General features: G+C 40.3%; 2 protein-coding genes across 2 annotated transcripts; one reads left to right on the forward strand and one right to left on the reverse strand.

Annotated features, from left to right (window-relative positions):
- LOC113035206 (calpain-2 catalytic subunit-like) lies at window positions 1-7945 on the reverse strand. Its single transcript, XM_026190579.2, has 21 exons — window positions 7572-7945; window positions 7370-7439; window positions 7089-7207; window positions 5723-5856; window positions 5456-5624; window positions 5270-5353; window positions 5077-5162; window positions 4678-4752; window positions 4081-4241; window positions 3817-3986; window positions 3711-3722; window positions 3361-3572; window positions 3176-3212; window positions 2926-2991; window positions 2793-2850; window positions 2644-2708; window positions 2458-2526; window positions 2287-2365; window positions 560-676; window positions 417-475; window positions 1-331 (listed from the first exon to the last, which is right to left on the reverse strand). The coding sequence occupies exons 1-21, from the start codon at window positions 7806-7808 to the stop codon at window positions 308-310; spliced, it is 2103 nt and encodes a 700-aa protein (XP_026046364.1). The 5' UTR covers window positions 7809-7945; the 3' UTR covers window positions 1-307.
- Window positions 7946-10591: 2646 nt separating this feature from the next.
- LOC113034579 (calpain-1 catalytic subunit-like) lies at window positions 10592-21284 on the forward strand. Its single transcript, XM_026189255.2, has 23 exons — window positions 10592-10756; window positions 11816-11833; window positions 12508-12754; window positions 14444-14513; window positions 14607-14725; window positions 14798-14931; window positions 15038-15206; window positions 15304-15387; window positions 15488-15573; window positions 16500-16574; window positions 17068-17228; window positions 17349-17518; window positions 17617-17628; window positions 17781-17992; window positions 18084-18123; window positions 18229-18294; window positions 18479-18536; window positions 18696-18760; window positions 18870-18938; window positions 19015-19093; window positions 19438-19551; window positions 19655-19713; window positions 19800-21284. The coding sequence occupies exons 3-23, from the start codon at window positions 12509-12511 to the stop codon at window positions 19824-19826; spliced, it is 2115 nt and encodes a 704-aa protein (XP_026045040.2). The 5' UTR covers window positions 10592-10756; window positions 11816-11833; window position 12508; the 3' UTR covers window positions 19827-21284.
- The last annotated feature ends 93 nt before the right edge of the window (window positions 21285-21377 follow it).

Genomic DNA, 21377 nt, shown 5'->3' on the forward strand with positions numbered 1-21377 from the left:
TAGTTTCTTAGTTTGTTTTATTTTTTATTTTTAACATGTTTTTATAGCTTGACAGAAGTTGTAAGAAATGAAAAGCAAAATACCCACCAAGACTACCAAGTTTTTCCCTACTGAACAGAAATATTTGCAGAAAAACCAACTAACATGGCATGTTATACATGTCAGTCATAGTATAGCCCAAAGGGACTTTAGCATTTGGAATATACTGTGTGAAAAGTAAATCAGAAATAAAGGAACTCTCTGTTGATCAGCTGATCTTTCTCTGTGCTCACATCTGAAAGGGGTCCTTGTTGTGTCGCTGTCAGGGCTAGTAGATTGCCAGGCACAGCCACTGCAATAAAAAACAACATTATGCAGCTAGTGGTCCGAATGAGAAGTGCTGAAAAACCAGCAGCCTTTGTTATATTCCTACACACCTGCTGCATGTTCAGCTCAATCTTGCCCGAGTCATCCCTTTCCAGGGTCTTAAACACTTCTGGTAAAGCAGCAAAGACAAAAATAAATTTCAGACAGCGATAAAACATGTAGAAGTGATGTTGCTGTGTTTAGTGACACTTACTAAAGAGCATTTCCAGTTTAAAGAGACAGCCTACAAAGCTGTCAAAGTGTATGGCATACTGAGCATCAGCGTAACGATTCACAACAGCTCTCAGCACAGCACTGTTGATCTGGAACCCTGGGAAACAAAAACATTTCCATCTTATCTACGGTGACCATATTTTGATTTCCAAAAAAGAGGACACTTGGCCCAGTCATGAAGAACTTTAATGATACTGTTTGCTTAAAGAAAAATTTTAAAAACATATTTAAACGATGCCTTCTGTGTGCTGTTAATGAATGGTGAAATAAAAAAATGTCATGTAGGCATTTACAAGTCAACAAGTGCAAAAAAATAACTTAAAAACCTCTGGAATTAAATAATGGTACAGAAATAAGGCCTTATCTGTATAAGAAAAATTACCAGTATTGGGTCGGGACAAGGGAAATTTCTTTTGCAGTTCGTCTGAAAAGCTGCACTTGCGCTTTGGCATCTTTTAAACTTTTAAAGAGGCGCGCTCTGTCCCGTCTGTGAGGCAGAACAACCACTCACAAAGCAGCAGCTCGTCGATGACGTCACACATATGGGTCCTCTGTAGGCCCATAGAAAAACCGGGACATTTTCATTAATCTCAAAAATCCACCCGGATGCCCCGGACAGAACTTTAAAAGTGGACATATCCAGGGAACCGTAATCTTATCTCCATATATTTGAGGAAGATCTGATGCTGGGGAAGTACAGTGTTGAAAAGATTTCATATATACGTAAACTCTACAATAGCTTAGGAGTCGTGTTACACAGCCTCACCCATGCATGTTTAGTTCCTGTGGAACAGTACACCTGAATAGTACATACAAGGCGGCAGTCCCCTAACTGGCTGATATAGTTCTATCACTTCTTTTCCATGTCACACAAATTAAAACACAGATAAACATTAATATGCACACACATGCTTTTGTCTGTTTGTGTAAGTCTCAGTAGTCAAATACAATATAATCCCAGAAAAATCAACTTTTGAAATGTGAATTTCTTGGTTTTTCACAAGCGTATCAGACCTGGCAGTTTCTAATATGTATATCATCCTATAGCCACAATGCCACAAGGAGTGACAGTGTAGTCACACCCTAAAGCATTCTCTTTATGCTCTTTTTGACTGTTGGGACCATTAAATAAGACTTGAATCCACAAACTTCTGTAAGGTCAGACTTAATGCAGTCAAAAGGTGATGCACCTGTTGGCCACTAAAATGAATCTATGTTCATAAGTGTTAATTATTAATTATTAAACATCATGCCATTGTCAAAAGAAACCCAAGAACAGATGAGAAACAAAGTAATTGACATCTATCAGTCTGGAAAGGGTGTCAAAGCCACTGCTAAGGCTTTGGGACTCCAGTGAACCACAGTGAGAGCCATTATTCACAAATGAAGAAGACTTGGAACAGCGGTGACATTTCCCAGGAGTGACCACGGACTCATCCAGGAGGTCACAAAAGCACCCAGAACAACAAAACTACAGGTGTGACTTGTCTCAGTTAAGGTCAGCCTTCATGATCCAACAATAAGAAAGAGACTGTGCAAAAATAGCATCGATGAGAGAGTACCAAGGAGAAAACCACTGCCGACCAAAAAGAGCACAAAGGCTCGTTTCACTTTTGCCAAAAACATCTTGATGATCCCCGAGACTTTAGGAAAACATTCTGTGGACTGACGGGACAAAAGCGGGACTTTTTGGATGGTTAAAGTTACCTGCTTTACTGGCAGCATCTCTCATCTCATGGGAGCTCATGGTACCAGATTTGTCTGTGTCATGACTCTTGAAGATCTCCTGTATGAGCCAAGAAGCCATGCCTTGCGTTAACATATACACAGATGTGTTCAAGGATAAGCAGCATGGATTTGAAACTATTTAAATCTCACCAAGTATTTTTGGATTTTCTTCCAAATCAACTGGAATTCCATCAGTCCCAACTTCCCACTTTCATCTTTCTGGACAATGTCAAGGTTACTATGAAGCTCACCATCAGTTATTTATGTACTTTAACTTCCAGATTATACGATTACTTAAACCTAAAAAAAATTGCAGTCGACTCCTTAATAGGATACATCCAGCAGACTGACCATAAGGCGACCTGTCTCAAGGCTGAATCCATCAGTTTTAATGTCAGACCCTGCAGGAAAATGACAACATATTTCTCACTCCAACTATTAATTCATTTAAAAAAAAGAGTGCTTTAAACTTTTGTTGTACTCACGCTGAGAAACTGCATTGTTTAAAATTTTGATCAGTTCAAAGGCGGACACCTCCGTGTTCTGTTTGAAAAGTGGCAGTCATTAACTTCAGAGCCAAATAACAGTAATAAAAGGTTCTTATGTCCCTCAACATACATTTCCAGCCAGCTGCTTGAAGAGTTGCTTCAATTGAGGATCTACATCCTTTTCAGATACCTTGTCCTGTGAGAGAAAAACAGAGAAGATAAAAACAACGAACTGATCAATTTGGACCATGAATGTTAAGCATTTAAGTTTCAGGATGGCATATATGCTTCAGTTTCAGATGTAACGAAGAAAGAAAAGTAAGTCTCAAAAAAGCAGTTTTATTTTATGCACGAACAGCTGTCAGGTGTCACATTATTACCTCCTTTATCTTAGCATCAATTTTCTGCTCCAGTCGTCTGAGGAAAGAGAAACACACCTTTAGCACAGTCTTTCTGATTAAAAAGCTTACTTTTTTAGCTTTAGCTTTGCTTTTCAACTTCAGTGGCAGTAGAAAGTAAAGTGCTGAAATCTGAGGAATTATTCTGCTTGTCACATTACAGATACCTGGTTGCAGCCTCTTTTTCTGTGAACACCCTGAGAATGAAGCTGCCGTTCTTGTGGGGATGGAAGGTTGAGGGAATTATGGCATATTCTCCCGGTGGGAGATTGAAGCGGCCACACACTTCCCGTGTGTTGATGAAATTGGGGCTCATGGCTACATGTTTCTGACGCAGCAGGACGTCAGGCCCAAGGCGGACATTTTTGCAACCTTTGTACTGAACAGATACAGAAAGTCAGGCTCCTCTCAATGCAATCAGTCGAGCTATGTTTGTGATTCTTGTGATTTCCACTTTCTTTTTCAAATTTCAGCTTAAAAGAGAAGGAAAGAGTTAAAGGAAAGTAGACATACAAACCTCATCTGGAACCTGCAAGAAAGGAAACAAATATATCTTAGAAAATTTGTCAGCTGTCAAAAAAAGTATGTGATTTTATGAGCAATATGAAATGAAGCTAAGGTACCTTATAAATGGCAAAACCGATTGTCTCGAGGTTGGGGTCAACCTTCATCAGCCGTCGTCCATCCTTTTGCATCAACCCCACCAGAAAGGTGCATCCGTGCTTCCCATCCAAAGGATTATCATCCACATCCTCTAGACGCAACAGGAACTGAGGATTGGATGGGAATGTGGCTGGACAGCAAGTCAAAATAATAATAATTTTTATAATCTGGACCATGAAAGGAGTTCTTATTCAGACATACAAGGTTTTTGATTTCATTCTAACCTGTGTGATTCCGGCAGCCGCCAGCAGTGGAGCCGACCCTCCACATCCCTTCAAACTGGCAGTAGTTCCAGTGACCCACATCATCACTAGTGAGTGTATCTGGGGTCAAATTACAGATCTCCAGCTTGGAGAAATTCCTGATGAAGTCTGAGTAGGACATCCTGAGAAGAACAATTTCTCCTTAAGATAATATTCGGATCATTTTTTAAAGCATGTGTCTTAATGTTAAAGGTACTTTTTGTCCAAAACCTCTGCACGATTTAAGGAAACCACAAGGTGGCAGCATTTTATCGGAAAGTAGTTGACCAGCTTGAACAGGATTACAGTTTTAAAATATTTTTCTTTCTATGTTGTTGTTCAAAGTGGTATTACATACAGTCCAGCTTTAACTCAACTTGAGATGATGTCTTTTGCAACATAATACCTGGATGGTTTGTCATTCTTTTGATCGTTTTGGCTTGTTTTAGAAACTTTTACACGATTCTTCAATGAAGGCTTTTTTAAAGCAGTTTTGATCATAAAGAGCTTTTTGATATTATTCTATTATCATAAAATTGTAATTTTCAGTCAGTATAATGTAGAAGCATGTAGAATTACCAGAACTCTCCATCTTCAGCCACATTGTTTAACTTCAACTTCTCATCTTCAGTGACATGGCTCCATTCACTGGATCTAATTTTGATATTAGGAAGAATCCTAGTATTAATAAATAGTAGCTAATGATCCATCCATCCATCCAACCAAGCATCCATCCATGCCACTTATCCAGCTCTAACTTATTCCTGGTGCACAGAGGTGTTCCCAGGCCAACTGAGAGATATAATATCTCAAGGTTGCCTTGTGTCTGCCAGAAACATCTCACCTAAGAAGCATCTAGGTGGGATCCAAATCACATGTCCCGAACCACCGCCACTGACTTCCATCAATGTAGAGAACCAGTGGCTATATTCTGAGCTCCTCACACAACCTTTATATGTACAAAATATAAATATTCACCCATCACTCCAAGGGCCTGTCCATTCCACCTCACCCCACGGGTTCCTGATGCGAACCAACTGCACTTGTTGCCCTTTAAAATTAGCCTTGAAGAATAAAGCACATTTAATAGGAATCCAATGTAGTGCACGCTTTTTTTTTTGTTTTCTTTTTTAATTTGAATACCAGTTCACAGTCTATATAATCCGCGTACCTCCTCTGCACCGGTGAGAGAGTATGCATGTCCTTTTACAAGCTTTAGAGATGTAACTGCCTCTGACTCATAGGCACTGGTGATCTGAAAACAGCGAAATTTAAATCCAGTGTGATAATGTCTATCAGACTGATGTCATGCTTATGTGCAAACTGTAATGCAAATCATGATGCAAATAAGACTTACATCAATAGAGCAACCCATCAGTGAACCCAGGCTCAGGGCCCTCTGAATAATGTGAAAGAGATTTGCTGGAGCCTCTTTTAGGTTGTATGTTTCTGCAATTCCTCCGGTGAAATCCTCAAAACCCTCAATAGTGTTTCCTCCTGTCAAAGCCTCGTAGCTGCCATACACCCTGTCAGGCACAAAGGAACATGGGTAGTGTAAATGTATATGTGTACACATACACGCCATTATGATGAAGCAAAAAAATATATGAAGAGCTATCCATACTTAGCGTAGGCCTTCTCCAGCAGTGCGCTCCAAAACTCTGAGCCCTCCGCTGAGTGAACAAACAGCAGCTTTCCATCTTTGGTGGGCAAACGATCATCAACCACCACATCCACCCACTCACCAAACTGCCAGAACTGATAGAAAACATTGATAAGTGTGAGTGCTTTTTTATTAATGAACAAGATTTTGAGATCAAGTTTGTTGAACTGTTAACTTAGCACTGTTACCCGAGCTTCTGGTCGGTTCTTAGTGACAGGTTATACATGATCTGGTGAACGGACAGGTTCTTAAAACACTTTCCTAGTCTGTTTGCACACCCAAAGCACCCTAAACCTCTGAAAACATTAAATACACACTCGTCTTGTAAAAGTGCAAGGAGACTTTTTTCCTCGGGGGTGATTATTCTATCATCTAACTAGGCAGATAATAAGTAACTTCTCTAAATGCTTTCTCATACATTTTTACTGTATATGTGTGTATGTGTGTGTGTGTGTGTGGGGGGGGGGGGGGGGGGTGTTAGCAAGCGCATCACCTGGACATGCCCTCAGGTTGTCAACACTGTCAACATTGTGACATGTAGTAAGCGCTGGGGCCTGTTAAAACTTATCCAAACACTAGTGCTGTGTGATATTGCAAAATTTGGTGCCGATCTGATAGCAAGTAAATACGGAGCCAGTATTTTTGATACTTTCAAATTAAAAAGGGAACTGTAGTGGTGATCTGCGTGCTGAGAGTTATGAGATGAATCATCATTAGTTTTCAAATTCTGAAGACATTTTAAGGACCACTAAATCTTTGTGATTTATACTAGTTAATTTTACAAATAGTAATCCACAAAACACAAACAATTTTTTTAGACACTGAATGTAAATGTGCTTGTTTCACAAGGTCTTTGGCTCAACCTCTGTTGTTTAAATAGGCTATAAATAACATATACAGTCAGCACAAAAAGGTTCAGACATGTTTAATAGTGTATGTCTAAGGTATATTTTTTTCATAGCCAAAAGTAAATCATAATTTATTTGACACCATACAGTTGGCTATAAACTGAACTAAGAGGATATAAACAGTATTGATCCTAGTATCAATCTGATACCAATACCAGCATTTGTATCGATGCAGTCACATCTGGACTGATCTTCCCTTCAGTAGTTGGCAGAGGTGGGAATAAGCATTTTGGTCAAAAAAGTTAACTGAAGTGCTTTGAATGACAGTACAAATCTGTTTGAACTGCCACAAGGTACCGCAGAGTGTAATCTAATTAGTATTATATGTATGTCACTTCTTACCAAAAGTGTAATTGTATTTAGAATTTATTAACAAAACCAGATAAGAAAATTAGCAAGTGGAGCAAAAGTTTCCTGACCTGAAAGTGAAATATCCCAGCATAACCTTCAGTAAAGCTTTGGTCAGGAGGCACCACACGAGCCAGAATGTCCTGGTTCAAAGTCAGAGAAGCTATGGCAGCTAAGAGCCAGCAGTCACCTGCACGGTAAGGACAGATATATGACTACATGCCCTGAGGTCATGGGCAACATGTGCTGGTCTCAACAGCGTAGCAGCTTTGCAACCAACAAACAACCATTGTGCTACTCACAAATGTCTAAAAAACACAGCTCACCTCATTATTGAGCTGTCATCACTTACCCAGAGTTCCCTGCCGAATGTCCGTCCTTGTAGCGCCGTCATCAATGAACTGAGGGTTGGAACAAAGCTCCTGCAATGAAAGCAAAACATCCTTCAGTAATGGGAAGTACAGTATAATTAGATTAATGAATAAAATAATGAAAATCTTGTAAATATGATATGTTTGTGTTAAAAATGATTGTTTGCTTTGTTGGCCTCTTACCGTTGGCCTCTTCCAAACGATGCCCTTAGTCTTTGATGAGTATGGTCCCAGCTGGTTGTAGCCCAGTGATTTAGGCTCAGGAGGAAAGCGATCGTCCTGAAACAGGTGGCCGGTCTCCAGACACTGCTGCCGCAGAGCCTCATAATCTTGCTTGTAGAATTTCACTGCCTGTGCGTTGGTGCCAATGCCCAATTCCCTGTCTTGCTGACGGGCCAGTCGACTTGCTGTAGATGTCATCGTCACAAGAATCCGGTCGCAGTAAATGTCCTTCTTTGTCCTTTCTTTCAGGCTTCACTGATGAACAAATCTTTCGCCAGGTGAACACAATCCGAAGTACCTTTGTGTCAGCCTTCTTTATAGCTCTCTCAGGTTCTTGGAACACGGGGTCAGGTGACAAATAGGGTGGGGCTGCTAGGACAGGTGAGGCAAACAGCAGCCAACAGCAGCTCTAAGCAAATCTGCACTAATATGGCAGTGACCACAACTGAAAGACAAATACGGACTACACCCAAGGGACATTCTTATCCTACATTTTAATCTCATCTGTATGTATGGTGGAGATAGGTATGCCTCCCACTTTAAATTTGGACTTTTACACATTCTGTAATAATCTATAGAAGTACCATAACCCAAAAAATAGAGATGTTTTCTCTCCAAGCGTGATTACATGTGGTAACTATAGTTAAGAGTTGTGAAAGGGACTCTTAAAAACATATAGAATAAAGCAACCATCAAACTGAGCTTGAAAACAACTGGGATCTAAATGACACTGCAACACTAAGCCTGGTTGATGCACAGATCCAATTGCGTGTAAACATATACTCTTATTCATCACATCCTCCATGCAGAGCACAGCAAAGTTAAGCTTCAGTCAAACACTTCCTGAAGTCAGTTTGATCAGGAGTTACACTGACTGCAAGCTGTTGGCACGAGTTGTTGTTGTTGTTTTTTTCTCTTTTAACAGAACACGATTCATGTGCGAAAGGCAGGAAAACAGACACCTGAATACATACGACTTCTTTTAAGAGACGATTTCCATCTTAAATCTTATCCAACACTGGAGCAAAAGCAGCTCATGAACGTTGCATCATAAACCCCTAACCGCTGTGTTTACACTGTCTTGTTTATAAACATAACATGGAAAATGAGCGTCAAAAACAAGCATAGCCTTCAGACATAATAATTCATTATTATTTACCACAGGGTGGGACTGCACTGAGCTCCCTGTTGCAGCTACTTTGAACCAAAAGTTTTGCATGAGAGACAAAAACAGGAAGAAGGCACAATACAGATTTCCAGGGGCGGACTCAAAAACAGGACATTAATCACATGATGTCTGTTACCTTTGACAAACAGACTTCACCTGCTGTCTTTGTGTCAGCAAAATGTAATGTTGATCTTACTGCAACATTGCTTTACCAGAACACAACAAACCAACACTCTTACAGCTAAATAAATCGAATCCATCTATAAGTACAACAGTTCTTGTGTGTTTATGACATGTTGTTTTAGTTCTCTGCAAAGGCCTCGGCCGATTCACAGACTTGAACTGCAATATTAGCTTTTTTGGCCACTTGGAGGCACTGTGATAGTCGCGTATTTTTAACTTCCGTTAAAAACAGGCCAGTTCAAATACCTGAACCTGAACAAAGGATGAGATCATATTTACACCAGCTATATTTGTACCTTAATCTTTGTAGTCATTTATAACACTTTATCTCCCTGGTAATAATTATTTGGTGTTATCAAGCTTATGATTAACCTTTATAGCGATGATATTAAACTCTCACAAATGTAGTTTTGCTTTCGGTCCTATAAACACCTTTTGAATATAAACACGAGAACTGAAGACAGAATCATTTAGGATTGCATTTACACATTGTTTGTATTTCGGTGTTTCTTTAGCTCGCACTTAAAGAGTGCGGTTCAGCTATTATTGGGTATTTAATATTTGGTTACTATTTGGTTAATATTTGGTTACCTTTTTCAGAAAAGCATGATTGTTAGTGTTTTATTCATCTACTCTTAACCCAAGATAAGCACTGATGTAATGATCAAAATAAACTCTTCATTGTTAGAAAGACAACCTGAAGTCAGTGCAGGGCAGAGGGTTATGTACTGTAAGCATATGAGACAATGTGCCCTAAAAAATGACAACTACAGAAACTGACTAAAGAGACTTGAGAGCTCTGACTTGACTGCAGTTCATTTATCATGCTTCTCCTGCGCTGGCACTGCGTTTAGGATAATTGCCATACGAAGTCACTGTTAATCAGATGCTTTCCAGATGGTATTCCATGGTGGATCAAAATCTGATGGCACTTTTTGTGTTCATAATCTCCAACATTACTGGCAGAAAAATATCCGAAAACAATGACAGAGCCGCAGATGGCTGCAGAGGCTCTCTGTTGCAACCTCTCCTGAACCTTGTCTGTACATGTCAATCAAAAGTTGAACCAGAAACTCCAAATTTTGGATTCATCACTCCATTCTTAATGGTTTTTAGTCCGGTTCTTGTGTAATTTGTCATATCTCAGCCTCTGTCTCCGTTTCCTTTCTTTTTTCTTGACAGGAAAAACTTAATTTTCTGATAAAACTTCAGAAAACAGATGGTTTAACTGAAGGGCCAGATGAATCCTGCCTCAGGTCTTTGATTAACCTTTTCCTATTTCTTAAAGAGATGACTTTCAGATACTGTTCTTCTCCCAAGGATAGTTTTTAGGCCTGCCACTTCTACTTTTGCCCTCAGGTTGTCAGGACCCACCTCACACTGTGCCAATATACCAGGTTTTAGGCTAATAGCTCAAAATAGTCAGGTACAATAATCAAGAAGATTTCTATTTAGGCCTAAATTTGACGGTGTTATACAGTATTACAGAATAATGTTGCAGTCAGTTGTAATTTCAGCCTTTCATATTTTCATAGCGTGATATTGACCAATGTAAGTGTTTTGTTCATGGTTAACTGCCATCTTTAGCGCCTCCAGCGGCAGTGTGTGGTGGGTGTGAGCGGTGGCCCCTCCTCCTGTAGGGGCGTGGGCGGTGCAGCAGTGTGGACGGTGCAGAGGGGTTGGACCTTGGCCTGGACCTGCGATCCAACGGAACCAGTGTCTCCACCAGATTTATACAGTTTACTACTGTATCCAGTTCATTTGCAAGGAGCTGGAAATTAGCGTGAAAGCGGCGGTGAGTGTCGTTTTGTGCGTTTTATTTCTTTGTTATTTGGAGAGCTTGAAGTTAACGGTGCCTTGTGAAGTGCAGGCCACAGTGCGGTTTGTTTGATTTGATTTAATGCATGCTTTATCTCTCGCAAGAGTCAAGACAAATAACAGCCGTCTAATTCTGAGATCACAGATTTAATTCAGCTGCGTTATCCAGGGTTAAATGAGAGTGTGAATGTGCTCTGCTGTTACCAGAAATCTTTAAAGCGGGTGCGCGTAAAGACAGGCCTGCAGCACACTTCTGAACAGGTGCTCTAAACCATTTGTGTAATGACATAATGTCACTTTTAAGTCTGGGGCCTGTGAAATCACAAATGAACTGAAGGAGCAAACGTGCATTACTCAGACACTAATACTGCTCCTCTGTTTTTTGTTTTTATTTTTTTATTGACAGACTGTTGTTTTTTGTTAGGGTGCTGCTGAAGTCCTATTGATTACTTTATTTGGAGGAAATAAAAAGATCCTTGTGATCAGCAGTCTTTGAAAGAGCAGAGAGGAATTCCCGCAGCTCAATGGGGAGTGGGGCCTCAGAGCGGGGGCACGATGGCCCTTTAAACAATGTTCCTGTCTGCGGGTTGTTTTTACCAAAAGCATAGCCTGTTTTTGCACACCAGCTCATTCTCCAACCTAACCATTTTTCTCACGAATGTCCTGGCCCCCTCACCACTGCAGCTCCAGCCCAGTTACCCTTCCAACTTTCAGCGCCCAGATTATTTACCTAACTTGGCTCATTTGGATTCCTTTTGAGGCAAGTAGAGAGCCAAAGGATCTAGTCAGCACTGATTCATGAGGTACCAAATTCAAGTCTAAGGGAAGTTTACGTCTTTTGAACTCATGATTTCCTTGCATAGGTTTTTTTCTTTTCCTTGAAGATTTGAATATAGCCTGGAAAATAAGACACCGCTCCCCCCCAATCAATTTTAAACTCTGCATTTACCTTGTATTGTGTATCTGATTTAAGAAAAAAAAAAGCAGCTTATGTGAATAACCTTTCTCTCTGTTTTTGTCTGATTCCCCCTCTCAGCTTGCAAATACAGACAAGGTATCACATTTCTTCTTTTGCTGCTCTGGGTTCAGGGTGGTGATTCTTATAACACAGTTACCCATAGTCACTATTCTTTGTTAATGCCATCACTTATCATTTGGTTTTCATGATAATACAAAATGAACTTGGAGCTAAACTAAGAATGAAAAAACTGAGTTATGACAGGTTTTACCAGGGAAACTCGCAGGATTTGCTTTCTGTGGGGCCGTAACCTGGAATGAGGAAATACTGAGGTCATAAATCTGGTCACTTTGCACCTCACTACACTCAGAAAAACAATTCTTAAACATTTTGAAAAATTTTGAAAAAATGCATTTTATTAAGTGAAGGAATTGTTATTTTTTTGCATATGAAATGTAAAAAAAAATCTGAAATGCCTATTTTTTAAGTTGTTTACATTACCTATAAGGGACAATAATAATAATAATAATAAATGACTTGACAGACCTCAGTGTTCTCAGAGCCTACAGCCTTCACTTTTATGCTAGATGCAAGCTAACATCATAATGCTGAATTTCTGCGTCACAAAGGGTTCCCAGCTAGCTGAATGCAGGTTTTGATTGCTGTATTATAACTCTTAGACATGAGTGTGTCACAGATTAGCTTGCTGCTATTTATAGATGACACCGTGCATACCCAACCACCAACTCTGTATTTTTATCTTGCACCAGCATGTATTCAGTTGGAGGGATATCTGCAAGCATATATGCCAACAGGCTCCGGGCGGAAGGGATGGGTTCCAAGGACCAAGCTGTGCACTTTGCGGGCCAGGATTACGAGGCACTGGAGCAGGAATGTCTGGAGTCAGGCTGCCTGTTTGAAGACCCCTATTTCCCTGCCGAGCCTCCATCTCTGGGCTTTAAGGAACTTGCCCCCTATTCCTCTAAAACAAAGGATGTGGAGTGGATGAGGCCCACGGTGAGCTAACCGAGAGGATGCACAGGCACCGTAGTCTGTAGTCTTATATGAGAGTCTGAAATTTAAAAATAACATTTATTTTGCAGACATTTATATAAAGACAATTAAAAGTTTATTGCTTTTGGCCCATCTCATATGATATTTCACAACTTGTGTGCTGTTTTGTCTGTCGCTGGACATGACTGGACCTGCCAGCAAACATATCGATGGCAGTTTCTCATTTCATGTCTGCCAGCTCAGACAGAATAAGACAAGTAGAGACAGGGACTTCTCTGACCACAGCAGCTGTTGGCATGTAACACATTCTCTGACCGCTCCCTCCCCGGGACATTTGTTTACAGTGCAGGAAGTTGGCACATAAATGATATGATGCGTCAAACATTATAGTCATGATAACGAGAAAACACACCGTCTTTTCTAAGGTTTTACATATCAGGACATAAACATTATCTAGTCCTCTCCAGTTCTTGGAATTAAATAAATACATCCTCACATGAACAGCAACACGCAATGCGTTACACAATGTTATTCTTCAGTAAAGATGACGCCGTTACGAAGAAACAGTGTTTGAAAAACTAAGCACTGCCCATGATTCATTAGCTTGTAGTGCCACCTTTAGGAGCAATAACATTTTGCTTTCTTTATGACTTTATTAGTTTCATATCACTGAGGAGGAATTTTGTCCCACTTTCCTTTATGGCAGTGCTTCAGTTCATTGCTGGTATTTGTTTATGCACAGCTTTTTAAGGACCGACCACAGCATTTTAGTCAGGTTGAGGTCTGGACGTTTGCTGCTGTGCTTGGGATCATTGTCCTGTTGCTGGATCCAGTTTGGGCCAGGCATTAACAGTCAGACAGATAGCTTCATGTCCCGCAGCTGCAAAACAAACCCAAATCATCACTCCTCCACCACCGTGCTTGACAGTTGCTACAAAGTGTTTGTGCCGATATGCTGTGTTTGGGTTTGTGCATCAAGACCAAACATCTCCCCTTTGGTCTCATCTGTCCAAAGAATATTGTTTCAAAGTTTTGTGATTTGTTCAAATGCAACTTTGCAATTTTAAGCCATGCTGACACGTCCTTTGTTTTGTTTTTTCGGAGAAGAGACTTTCCTCTGGCCACCCTTCCAAATAAGCCACACTTTTTCAGTCTTTTGCCAATTGTGCTGTTATGAACGTTAACATTTTACATGCTAACTGAGGTCAGTAGAGTTTGTAGCTCTTGGGGTTTTTTGTTTTTGCAGTTTAACTTGCATGATTTGACATTGGGGTGAATTTGGCGAGATTTCCTCTCCTGGGAAGATTGGTGACTGCCTTGAATGTTTGCCACTTGAGAGTAATATTTCTCACTGTTGAATGATGCCCTACATTTCATTTGGAAATGGCCTTCTAACACTTCCCAGATTGACAAACAGCACCTGTATCTTTCTTGCTTAGCATTATCTTTAACACACTTGCTTCAGTGAAGCAGTAAGGGTTTTCCACAGTCAACTTCTGTGTTGTTCTCAGACATGCTAAAGGCTGTATTGTTTTTATTATGTCCCAATACATAAAAACCTCAGAATTTAAAGAGGGTGTGCTTTCTTTATACAATGACTGTAGATTAAAAAATGTTCAAATCTTTGACTGTTTGATTTTTGATTTCCAAAAATATTTCTCAGAACAACTTATTTTCTTTTTTTCTCCATAGGAACTAACACAAGACCCTCAGTTCATCGTTGGTGGTGCAACCAGAACAGACATCTGTCAGGGAGCACTGGGTGAGTCATTAATGCTGAATCTGCCATGAAAACCAGGACGCCACAGATGGATGGAGGTTCCTAAAGCTTTTTTTTTTTTTTTTTAAATTGCAGGTGACTGCTGGCTCTTAGCAGCCATTGCTTCTCTCACGCTGAATGAGAAGCTTCTTCATCGGGTTGTCCCACACGGTCAGTCCTTCCAAGATGACTATGCAGGAATCTTCCACTTTCAGGTAATTTCACATCATCTCTCTTTGCAAGCACTTCATTTGGATGGAGTTCTTGATTATTGCTCTGTGTTGCAGTTCTGGCAGTTTGGCGAATGGGTAGATGTCGTGATTGATGACAGGTTGCCAGTAAAGGACGGGGAGCTAATGTTTGTCCATTCAGCTGAGGGTAATGAATTCTGGAGTGCACTCCTGGAGAAAGCTTATGCTAAGTAGGTGTCTGCCCGCTACATCGCTTAGCATTTAACAGCAAGCCATAATCTGAAGAGCTGTTGTGTACGGCAATCAATGTGAAGTGTGTTCTTGATGTGCTATCAGGCTGAATGGCTCCTATGAGGCTTTGTCTGGAGGGAGCACCACTGAAGGGTTTGAGGACTTCACTGGTGGTGTGTCTGAGATGTATGAGCTCCGCCGAGCTCCAAGAGATCTCTACAGGATAATTGGCAAAGCGCTGGAGAGAGGCTCCCTGCTGGGCTGCTCCATCGATGTAAGTGCTGAACACATTTTATTAAAAGCACCCCTGTTTCTTTCCATGCTAAAAGGCTCATACTGAGATGCACTAATCATGTTTTATATAAATACAGATCACCAGTGCCTTTGACATGGAGGCTGTTACATTCAAGAAGCTTGTGAAAGGCCACGCCTACTCAGTCACTGGGCTGAAGGAGGTCTGTTTGCTGTTGTTTGCTGGATTGGGCATCGTTTTTAGTCTCTGCCTGACCGTGAAAGTTGTGGTTTTAATTTTTCTGTCATTCTGCTGTTATGTAGGTTAATTTCCATGGCAACACCGAACGCCTCATCCGAATACGTAACCCTTGGGGCCAGGTGGAGTGGACTGGTGCATGGAGTGACAAGTGAGTGTGTTCAAATATGAGTAATATTAATAATGATAATAATCTTGATTTCTTAGTTCTTTGTATATTTATTACACTTACATGTTTTGGATCAAACACTTTGTTGTATTAGACAAAGATAATCTGAGAAAATACAAAATCCAGTTTTAAATTATGATTTCATTTATGGAAACTGAAACTTTGTCATTCAAACTTACCTGACCTTGTGTAAAAAGGTAATTGCCCCTTAAACTGTAACTGGTTGTGCTGACCTTGGCAGCAATAATTACAATCAGGCCTTTGGGATAACTGGCAATGAGTCTTTCACATCACTGCGAAGGATTTTGGCCCACTCTACTTTGCATGACTGCTTTAATTCAGGCACGTTGGAGTGTTTTTGAGCATAAACACCCTGTTTAAGGTCATGCCAAAGCATCTCACTCTGATTCAAAGTCCAGACATTGAATAGGCCACTCCACTTTGTTTTCTGTTAGCCATTCAGAGGTGTTTCAGATTGCTGTCCTGGTGCATAATCCAAGTATGCTTGATTTTTAGAGCATGAACTGATGGCCACACATTCTCAGGTAGAGCAGAATTCATGGTTCTATCATTTACAGCGAGTCTATTTGGTCTCTCGATTCAGCAGGTTTGGCAGCAAACAGGCCGGTGTGTGGCTAATGAAATTGAACTCAGCTTTCCAAAAAAAGTGGATAATCACAATTAATTCACGATTTAACAAGGAGGGCAATTTTTCACAAAGGACCAGGCAGCATTTTTTCTTTTAATGGACGAAATCATGATTTGAAAATGGCATTTTGTTTTAACTTAGTTTGATCTGAAACATGTCAACATGACAGATATTTAAAAGAAATAACAAATCAGGAAGGGTCAAATACAGTGCACCATCTTCACTAATTGTTCTCGCCTGCTTTTCTTGTCATTTGTAGTTCTCCTGAATGGGATCAGATCGACCCTTCTGAACGAGAAGACTTGCATCTGCAGATGGAAGATGGCGAGTTTTGGTACTAGATGATTTTAAAGAAACAGACAGATATTTTTGCCTGGATGAGAATATTGTGTCTTTGTCTTAACAATAAGCTACAACAAGGCTTTTAGCAAAAACTCAGCATAAACAATCAAAGTTTAAGAGTAAACACTAAACTGACTCTGACCATAGATAGAAAATCTTTGCCTTTAAATCCATTTTGTAAAGATATAAATGTGATTTTATTCCATCCAAAAACAACTTAAAAGCAGTGACTTGCTGCTGGAGTGTTATCTTGTAAAAAAAACCCAGCTGGTTTGTTTGTACAGCTGTAATTACGAGTATAATGTGCTGTTAATTATTTCCTTCTGATCTATTATAGTGCTAGGCTTACTGTTTCCCAGCTTCAGGTTTATCATTAACACACAGATATGAGAGTGCTGCAAATTTGATCATCAAACTCTTATAGTGAGTGAAAAAGCACAGTGTTGAACTAGCTGTTTAAGGAAAGCTACAACTACATCTTCCAGGATGTCCTTCAGTGATTTCATCAGGCAGTTTTCTCGACTAGAGATCTGCAACTTGACTCCAGATGCTCTGAGTGACGACAGCCTGAGCCACTGGAACACCATCAAGTTCTACGGCACGTGGAGGAGAGGGAGCACCGCCGGGGGCTGCAGGAACCATCCCAGTGAGTCCTAACTGTGTATACCCCACAAACATGACTTTTACAATCAAGTGTACACAGTTTCCGCAGGTGAGTGACTGTTGGACCATGAAGCAGGCTAACATAAATGTCCCGTCTGTGCAGACACGTTTTGGATCAACCCTCAGTATAAGATCACGCTGCTGGAGGAGGACGACGACCCAGAGGACGATGAGGTGGCGTGCAGTTTTTTAGTAGCCCTCATGCAGAAAGACCGGCGCAGATATCGACGTCAAGGTCAAGACATGCACACCATTGGCTTTGCTCTGTATGAGGTGCGAACAGAGAAAATCTGTATTGTCCCTTTGCCTTGTTTGTATGTTTAAAAGGATCCTCATGCTCATTCCTTAAACTCTTTCCCCTGTTTTTGCAGATTCCAGAAGAGGTAAGCAGAGCATCACTTTACTACTTTTTAAAAAAAATTCATTACCATTACTCTTAGTGTAATGTGAACCATGTGTGTCTGTGATTACAGTAAATGGAGCTAAAAGCCTGCATATGTATTTGAACCAGTGTTCTGCTTGCTGCTGCCTTTAGTACAGAGGCTGCCAAAATGTCCATTTGAAGAAGAATTTCTTTTTGAGCCATTCCTCCTGTGCTCGCTCGGAAACCTTCATCAACCTCCGGGAGGTGAGCACACGGCTCCGTCTGCCTCCAGGAGAGTACCTCATCGTTCCCTCCACCTTTGAGGCCGGTAAAGAGGCCGACTTTGTCCTAAGGGTGTTCACTGAGAAGCAGTCAGAGACCGAGTATGTTTACGCTTGTATTTTGTTATTTATTTTCACCCATTACAATGTGTGGAAAAGGAGGCCTTGTACCAATAGAGTTTGTCTGTTGCAGAGAGCTGGATGATGAAGTCTCTGCCGATTTGGGAGAGGATGTACGTATACATCAGTTGGAAATTTTAAATTATTACACGTATTGCAAGAATGCTAAGGCTTTTTGATTTTACACCCTGTACCTACCATGGTTTGCTTTCCTACAGGAAGAAATAACTGAAGATGACATTGATGACTCTTTTAAGGCCATGTTTGCTCAACTTGCAGGAGAGGTAGGTTTTGAAAAGATCTCTCTTACTGCTTAGCATCTTTTCACCTACATACTACTTTTATATAATTATCTGATAAAACACCATATGTAGTGGTAATAGTTGCGTTTGCAGTATTCATGATAGGAACAAAGCCAGTAAAGTTGCTCTTAGTTGCAAAGTTTAGTTGTCCTTCATTGTTTTGCAGGACATGGAGATTTCTATTCATGAGCTGAGGACTATTCTAAACAGAGTCGTCGCCCGGCGTGAGTGTTCTCTTTATTTTGGGTGCAATTCACATATTACTAATACATCTCCCATTACTGTATTAGATTCCACTGTAGTGCCCATTCCCTTTAACTGTGTGTCTTTTTTTAGCCAGATGGTTTGAAGAAGGTCTTTTTTTTTTTTTTTTGTCATTTCAGACAAAGACCTGAAGACCGATGGCTTCAGTATGGAGTCTTGTAGGACCATGGTGAACCTGATGGATGTATCCTCTGGTGTTATCACACCTAAATCTTACAAAACTGACTATTTTAGGCATTAAATTGTGCCTTTAGCATGTGATTTGTTTGGCCCCTTGACAAAATGTTTCCTAGAAAGATGGTAGTGCTCGTTTAGGACTTGTGGAGTTTCAGATCCTCTGGAACAAGATCCGAAAGTGGCTGGTAAGAGCGATTAAAACAGGAACGTTATACTTAGATTGTCTGTATTTCTATTTATGTTACCGTCTCCTTCTCTCAGGTCGTTTTCAGACAATTCGACCTCGACAAGTCAGGGGCCATGAGCTCATATGAGATGCGACTTGCTGTGGAAGCAGCAGGTATAATTTTTCATATCAAAGCATCATATTGACACAGCTACACACTGGCTTGCCTGCTTGTTAAACCAAGTATAGGTTAACAGCCATGGCGTCTCTGAGGTTTACAGAGAATGGTCAGAAACAGAAAAAAATATCCAGTGAGCAGAAGTTCTTTGACCAAAATCTCTGATGAATTGTTTCAAGCATTTTGACTCTGTGCTATTAAGAACTAAAGCAACTCTGAAGGCAAAAGCAGATCCAACCTGGCAGTAGCAAGGCATACCTAATTATGCTATAAAGTAGTCTGCAGAGGGACGTAACACTGACCACTAAGTGAATACTAACCCGTTTTAAACTCTATGTAGGTTTCAAGCTGAATAATCGACTCCACCAGATTCTGGTGGCCCGGTATGCAGAGAATGAGATGATTGACTTTGACAGCTTCATATGCTGCTTGGTTAAGCTTGAAGCCATGTTTAGTAAGTAATGTTGACAGACACATTAGAAATAAAAGCAGCATAGTGGCACCATATTTCATTATTAATGCAGTGGCAATAAATGATGAAAACTTTGAATTAATAGGGTCTTTCCGAAAATTTGACGAGGCAGGATCAGGAGAGGCAGAGATGACCCTGACAGAGGTGAGTGCTGTTTTAAAAAGAAAATGTATCCAGTATCCTTTTGTCAAACTTTTCTGTTTGTCTAACTTTATTTGTTACCTTGCTAGTGGCTTTATCTGACCATGTGTGGTTGAAGAGAACCTTCTGTTAAGGTGTATCGAGTAAGGGCACAGTGCCTGCAGACTGCCGTGAAGCTGGAGCTATGAAGACCCTTTTGCCCTAGAAACCTTCAGATCCTTTTACACATCCCACCTCAGCTTAAATAAAAGTTGCAAAATAGCTGTGTAACAGAAAACCAAAGTCCAGCAAAGCCAACGTGGTGCATCCTGGACATATTTTAGGATCTATGCAAAGCTACAGCATGTAGCCGTCACCATATGATATAAATGTGTCATCTTTATTTACAGAGCATGGCCATGTGCATGTAGAAAATCACTAGCTGCAATGTTTACTGCGAGTTGGTTTTACATGTTTTAATTTTGATGTCACTCTCTGCTGACAATTTCATTCTTTGAAGTCTGTCTGAGAATCTGTTTCTGTGCTATTTCTAAAAGTGCTTTAGTTTCTCAGTAATTGTGCATTCATTTGTTTAAATCTTGTTTTAGTTTTAGTGTTGAGTCAGCAGTTTCACTCTTACACCTGTAGGTGTCACTACGGAGCCAATCTGATGTCAGTGACAAACTTGAAACATTTAATATGTACTGAGTTGAACCTGTTTAACATGACGTTGATGAATTGAAGCCACTCACCTCTTAGGTTTTGTTTTTTTTTTTTTTTTTAACTAAATTGCACTTGCATTATAGTTGAAGCTGCTTGAGAAGTTGCCTCACATTAATAATGTATCCGTTCACTTTTAGTGACCTTTACAGGAATCACATGATACTGATGATTGCCTTATACACACAGAAAAAAAAAAATCATGGTACGAACAACCAGTAAAATGTGCCAGTCATGTGTTACGAATGTATTTCGTGCCGTCAATAAATATTCAAAGGCTCATGATATTTTTCCATTGTTTCCACAACACAAGTTTGCCCCACATTCTCTTTGGCTACTGGACAAGAAGTGTCTATGCTTTAAAGGTAAAGCCTGTATTTATTGTAAGCTTTGGGATGCTTCTGTAAAAAAGACATGTTTATAAAGATTTGACCTAATTGCAGTACCAAGTTAAAAACCAAAAACAATTGCAATAACATCTGTTCGTTTAAAGTTTATTGAAGACAACTTGAGCACAAAATGTTCACATATTTGACACAGTTAGACAAATGAATTGGCAATTGCCAATACTTTAGAGTAATCTCCCTCTAGTTTACGTAGATGTGTGGGTACAGGGACTTTAATCCTTGTTCCTGTGGGGTTCCCATTGTCCTCAATGAGTACAACATTGTTAGAATCAAAGCGTGGAGCCATCCGCTCTCCAGGCATTTTGTGTCCAACGATAAGCGCCTTCTTCTTTTGTCCTTTAATGGCAAGTAACACTCTGTCACCAACTTTTCCTACGCCGTTCTTGGTGTAGACATGGATCACTCTCGGAGGACGGTGATATGGAGTATTTCCAAGAGAACTGTTGTCCACTACACGTACTCTTGTCATTTTTTGAATGGCTGCAGCAACAGCAGATACACTGACAAGACAAAGAGTATATTAGTCCTGTCCAACTTAAGGAGTTAAGTTCATTACTCATT

The sequence above is a fragment of the Astatotilapia calliptera genome, chromosome 13, assembly GCF_964374335.1.
Source record: "Astatotilapia calliptera chromosome 13, fAstCal68.1, whole genome shotgun sequence".
NCBI lineage: Eukaryota > Metazoa > Chordata > Actinopteri > Cichliformes > Cichlidae > Astatotilapia > Astatotilapia calliptera.

What these genes read in the sequence shown, in the direction of transcription:
- LOC113035206 (XM_026190579.2), bottom strand. Translation starts at nt 7,808, where the DNA reads ATGACATCTACAGCAAGTCGACTGGCCCGTCAGCAAGACAGGGAATTG. An exon ending in TCGTTTGGAAGAGGCCAACG is followed by an intron (nt 7,440 to 7,571) that starts GTAAGAGGCCAA and finishes CTTTCATTGCAG; the next exon opens with GAGCTTTGTTCCAACCCTCA. An exon ending in TTGATGCTAAGATAAAGGAG is followed by an intron (nt 2,992 to 3,175) that starts GTAATAATGTGA and finishes TTTCTCTCACAG; the next exon opens with GACAAGGTATCTGAAAAGGA.
- LOC113034579 (XM_026189255.2), top strand. Translation starts at nt 12,509, where the DNA reads ATGTATTCAGTTGGAGGGATATCTGCAAGCATATATGCCAACAGGCTC. An exon ending in CAGGAATCTTCCACTTTCAG is followed by an intron (nt 14,726 to 14,797) that starts GTAATTTCACAT and finishes TCTGTGTTGCAG; the next exon opens with TTCTGGCAGTTTGGCGAATG. An exon ending in AAACAGAGTCGTCGCCCGGC is followed by an intron (nt 18,537 to 18,695) that starts GTGAGTGTTCTC and finishes TTGTCATTTCAG; the next exon opens with ACAAAGACCTGAAGACCGAT.